Source organism: Microchirus variegatus (assembly GCF_963457635.1).
Source record: "Microchirus variegatus genome assembly, chromosome: 3".
Taxonomy (NCBI): Eukaryota; Metazoa; Chordata; class Actinopteri; order Pleuronectiformes; family Soleidae; genus Microchirus; species Microchirus variegatus.
The window spans coordinates 37,186,849-37,192,848 of NC_139804.1; the positions used below are offsets into that span (position 1 = coordinate 37,186,849).

Sequence of the window (6,000 nt, forward strand, 5' to 3'; positions counted from 1 at the left end):
GCTGAATCGATCCTGACAGAGTCTGAATAATTCAAACCTCTGTAACTGGAAGAAACCATCACATCAGAAAGAAAGATATTAAAATAATTCAACGTTTCATGCTTTTAAATTTGTTTTGTTGTTATTTTACAGCGTACGTCACAACTGAGCAGACGAAGAGGAAGAAGAGCACAGAAGTGGAATTAACTGCTAAACATAGACCTGGACATTCAGTGTTCACGGTCGTATTTTTAACCCTTCTGTTTCCACCCTCTTGTGTTCCTCTCATTACCGTAACTCCTAGAGCGTTGTGTGATATCTAGACAATTCAAAAACTATGAATGGATGGATAATGGAAAACTGAGAAATAGAGCTTTGCTCCCATATACTTGTCATTACGGTAGAACCTCAGGACTTCAGTACGGTAATTCCTAAACGGTTTAATAACTGCCAGATATGGAAAGTGAAAGTTATTTTGGAAAATGGGGCAGAAGAACTCGCTCATTGAACACTTTTTGACAATTCTACAGACATAAAATCAATATAAATCCAAGCAGCTACATCCCAATATTGTCCCATATTGTAAATGTGTGCTCCACCAACAGCAGTCAAGCACTTCCTGCTAAATCTACGGTGGCCCTGAGGTGCAAAACACAAACGCAAATCAAAAAAACAAACACAAATCAAAAACACCAACGCAAATCAAAAAACGCAAATCAAAAAACACAAAAACATTAACTCAAAACGGAAACACAAATCACACAACACAAACACAAAAGCAGAAAACACGAAAACATTAACTCACAACGCAAACACAAAAGCAGAAAACAGGAAAACATTAACTCACAACGCAAACACAAAAGCAGAAAACATTAACTCACAACGCAAACACAAAAGCAGAAAACATTAACTCACAACGCAAACACAAAAGCAGAAAACAGGAAAACATTAACTCACAACGCAAACACAAAAGCAGAAAACATGAAAACATTAACTCACAACGCAAACACAAAAGCAGAAAACACGAAAACATTAACTCACAACGCAAACACAAAAGCAGAAAACAGGAAAACATTAACTCACAACGCAAACACAAAAGCAGAAAACACGAAAACATTAACTCACAACGCAAACACAAAAGCAGAAGCACAAATAGCTACTATTTGTAGTGTGCACTTCTACTTGGGACGGCAGCTCTACCAAGTGAGCTATAGTGACTTAATGTTTTCGTGTTTTCTGCTTTTGTGTTTGCGTTGTGAGTTAATGTTTTCCTGTTTTCTGCTTTTGTGTTTGCGTTGTGTGATTTGTGTTTCCGTTTTGAGTTAATGTTTTTGTGTTTTTGATTTGCATTTGTGTTTTTTGATTTGTGATGTGTTTTGCACCTCAGGGCCACCGTATAAATCTGAACCTTTGGTCTAAAAATATAAAAGGTATGAGTTCACATCTCAGTATTATGAACTGGTTCCATTTCCATAAATTCCAGTGTGACCTTTCTTGAGCTAATGCTTCAGCACAGGCTTCAAACCCAACTGTGTTCATTTTCATTTTCCACTTTTCTAAACCTGCTTTTTGAAAAGACATTTGGAGATGATCCCAGCATGCATTTAGGAAGGAGACGGACGCCGGAACCTTAGTGTGGCATAAAAGTGCTGAGTGCTCTGATAGAGAATGATGATTTAAATATTACTAATATAACCACTTTATCTCCACATACACACCAGGTTAAAGAGGGTTTCATTGCAATTTTAGACACTGATGAGTGCTGTATTTATTCATTCATCCATTCATACATATTAGCAGCTGCTGCACACACACGAACACACAGGAGACATTTTCTTACCCTTTGCCACCGGAGGAGCTGCTGGAGGAGGTGGTTCGACTCCGACTCTCTGCTCCCATCTCCCTCCTGACCAGAGTGAGGCGCTCTGTGGACATGCTTTTCCTGGTTAGAGAAGAAAAGACCAGACATTCAGGATTATTTCTTTCCCTTCATAATTTTTGCTCTGGAGTTTGGATCATAGAAGTAAAACTGTATTTCCTATTTGGAGCAATGGGATCGTTTCAATAAATGTCAATAACAACAACAGCAGCAGTATTGTTTACACAAGACTTCATCTATTGTGTTATTCCGTAAATTCATTGCATCTAAAATAAGAGTCACTCTCCTCAGTACATTAGAACAATGAGAACCAACGTTGCCAGATTGGGCGATTTTTGGGCTACTTTTGTTTAATGTCAGGCAGGAAAAAAAACTGGGCTGCTTTTGTCCACATTTGGGGAGTTTTTTTAAGTCCTCGTACAGGTCATTTGTGATGTAAATAATGGAAATTTTTAGACCTACACGGTTTAAAAGTGCATCTTTTTATGCGCAGCTGGCATTATTACTAATCTGGGACTGGCGCTCGGATGCCAGAGGTTGATTTTGCACTTTGTGTAGCCGATGGTTGACGTACATACTGCGCTCTTTGCAAAAACCTATTCATCTATCATTTATGTTGATGGTTATTTGATGCAGATATGAAGCTCTGGATGTGTTTTTTTTTTATATTGCATGTGTTATGATTTAAACGGGTGCCTGGCATCTTCATGGTTTGGCCTGGCTTTTATTGGATTGGGGCGGGTTCTACGATGCGATTGGAACATACGCGAGTGTAAATACTCAAAGTTGTATTCTTTTAAGCGGTTATAAGAAATACAATACAATTTCAAGTGTGGGGCACAATGGCAGGTTTAGAAAAAAAACACATTTTGAAAATTGTACCTCTTAATGGACTGCAGCACTTCTTTCTTAGGAGAAGACGGGGAAGACAGCAGGCGTTTCTGTTGAGTGTAGCCATTACTGAGAGGTCTGGAGGGAAGAGCCTGGAGGAGCTGACGCACTGACATGCAAACAAACAAACAAACAAACAGAAAATAACTATAAAATCTCATAAAAGGGAGATCAAAAGAGGACGATAACACTTTCACAAACGAGCAGAATCACACCGTAACTGTGTCTCTGTGCCGTACGTGAGGAGCAGTAGAACCTGAGATACTTAAAGGCGCCATTTGTAAGAATGTGGCAAAAAACAGTTACTACACTCAAATTCATAATACCAAGATTTTAGGTTTAGTTTTCTCCACCATTGTAGCTCAGACGAAACTGGCAACCCGTGGTTGCTCGGCAACTGAGAATCTACTGACTGCAATGATTGGTTGATGGCGGTAGGTGGCGCCACATGACGCCAAAACATGATTTCAAAACATAAACATGATTTACAGCAGTGTTGTTTTTGACAACCATCTTAGATTTGCTTATTAGTTTTAGTCAATTCTATATGTGATAGTTTTAGTCGACAAAAACTCAAAAGGGTTTTAGTCTAGTTTTAGTCGAAAAAAGAAGTGTAGTCTTTTAACAAATTTATTTAGGTCAATAAGTTTTGGAGATTGTTGTTGGACAGTGTCGCACATAAGTTGTGAAAATAGCAGCAGATCTATAAATTCAACACACTGTGATCTTGCAGATTGTCTATTATTACACACAAAGACATGACCACACCGTCACTGAATGTAAACATGGCTAAACATGTTGCTAAAGAAACACACACACATAATGAATTGACGTTAGCGTAACAAAAGCTAACTTTAGCCACTACTACTAACTGTGTCCAGTTATTGTCATGTCCCTAAATAATCCATCTGTTTGTTGTTTGCTAACACGTTAGCATAAAGATCGCTAGCTTAAAATGCTAACGACTCCACTTACATAAGTGTGGGGTTAGAAGAAGTACAGACGCAGTTCAGTCCCTCTGTGGGATTCCTCATCCATCCTCATTCAACGGTGAACACACGTGCTTTCTCTGTGACGGTCAGGTGATTGGCCGAAATTGTCTCGTCAACGAAAACTCACACACGTCTCGTCATGTTTTCGTCATCAAAGAGTCACGTTTATCTCGTCACCGTCTCGTTATCGTCATGAAAAAAAGTGGCGTCAACGAAAAGATTTCGTTTTCGAAAACAACACTGATTTGCAGTCTGCAAAATATTTTTTTTAAACGCAAATATTTTGTCTGTACTGTTGTTGTTGGTGAGTTCAGTTTGTTACATGAACATAATTCCTGAGTCTCTGTGACATATTAGGAGGATTCTATGGCCAGTTGCTTTAGATTTATTACATACTGCACCTTTAAATGACATTATAATTCAATTTGAGGTGTGGTATTTTTATTGAAAGCGCAACTGAAACTATTCACTTAGCAAATGACAAAGACTGCAACTTAATTGCTTTTTTTTGATTGTTCAATGCTTCATCATGTTTTGAATCTATTGATATTAATAACAATACATAATTATACTGCAAATCAAGTCACAATTGCAATAACTTTCAGATATTTTCTCCTGTTCACTCAAAGTTCACCATCCCTCACCCTTGGTCGGTGCCGCCGAGGCCGTGGTGGCCAGCGGTCTCCTCCCGGCAGCATGGCCACCGCCGCCTCCTCCGCCGCCTCCCGACTGCATCGCCTGACTCTGCTCCTCGCAGTATCCCAGTCGCCGCAGGGCGTCGGCCAGCGCCGACTTCAGCAGCTGGATCTCGTCCTCCTGCAGCTGCAGCCTCTGCTCCAGGTGAGACACCCGGTCGTCCATGTCCATGTTACTGCTCGCCGACACCGTGTCATCTGAGGAGAGGATGGTTTATAGGTTAGAACTACAGGACGTCCTGCTGGTATAGTGCAACGCTGATTAATTAAAGTTGGTGAGTTTATATTAAAAGAGTGGTCAGGGTTAAGGTTAAAGAGCCGCAAATAGAGGATTATACTGTTCACTTCCTGGACTTAATATCCTCACTTGTTGATTTGGGTGCAAACACAATGACCTGCTGCTGCTGCTGCTTTGTCTACAAGTGGTTTTTAAATTGGATGGATTGATTTAAATAATTTAGACCCAGAAAAGAAAGAGGAGGAACACAACACCAGACACCTGGGTTGTGTGGTTGTATTGTTTGAACACACACAACACACACACAGACACACACAGACACACACACACTAAAGAAAAGACAGACGAGGAACGCAGGAACTGTTGTCAACAGAGAAACAAAGCTTTGTTTACATCCACATGCGTTAAGCTCTAAAGACGCCCAGTGGAGTTTTTAAACATCACCGGTTCTAACATTTATGTTTATAATCGCTTTGCACCGTTTGGTTTACGTCGATATTTCTTTGCCAAAGTGCAGAGATGCAAATGTAAGAGGAAGAGCGGAACATGATGATGTGTGTGAATGCAAATACAACTCTTTATGTAAAAGTGTATGGGCTTAACACAGCAGAATATAATAAAATATATGAACACAGTTTATATTCAATACCTTATAAAGTATTAAATGCAGTGTCTGGTTTATATTCTACGTCTGGGTCATTTACAGTATAAAGATGGATCAGTACAATGATTCTGCCTGAGATTAATCTAGTGAAATCCTAAGTAAAACACAATTAAAGTTATTTGTACAATATAGAAATTGTCGAATTGCATGGTTTTTTTTTTGCATGTGGATCTGCGTTAGTAAGAATGTGCTGATGCTGAGAATGTGCCGCCCTCACACTCCTCCTCCCTCAGTAACTTGGCCTTTAATCTTCATGAACTCTTTCCAGCCTAATCCTCCACCAAATGTCACACAGATTATCAAAGTCAAACTGTGGATTATTAAACCAACACTTCACAGTAGTACAGTTAAAAGTCCCAGTGCTGGTCCAAACCAACTGTTGTATAATAAACATTGTTTCCTTCATTATTAAAGGAAATTTAAAAATACTACCACTTATTATTGTTTGTCCTGTAACATGGCGTATTAGGGCCAAGTATGAAAAAAATAAATAATAATAATACGAAACCGGGGGACGGGGATAATATTTCAAGGAAAAAGATGCAGATTTATGAGTTTAATAGTAGCAAATCTACAAGAAACTAAAGTCACAGATTTATGAGATTAAAAGTGGCAAATCTACGAGAAAAAAATAGAAGATTTGTGAGATTAAAAGTGGCAAA

General features: G+C 39.0%; 1 protein-coding gene across 1 annotated transcript in view; it reads right to left on the reverse strand.

Moving 5' to 3' along the window:
- Window positions 1–6,000, reverse strand: part of eml2 (EMAP like 2) — a gene marked incomplete at its 5' end in the record, with an annotated part of 37,732 nt that overhangs the window by 23,574 nt on the left and 8,158 nt on the right. The window contains 3 exons of the mRNA XM_083887159.1: window positions 1,820–1,921; window positions 2,741–2,858; window positions 4,386–4,634. Coding sequence (XP_083743285.1) covers window positions 1,820–1,921; window positions 2,741–2,858; window positions 4,386–4,634 — 469 coding nt within the window. The remainder of the gene's footprint in view (window positions 1–1,819; window positions 1,922–2,740; window positions 2,859–4,385; window positions 4,635–6,000) is intronic.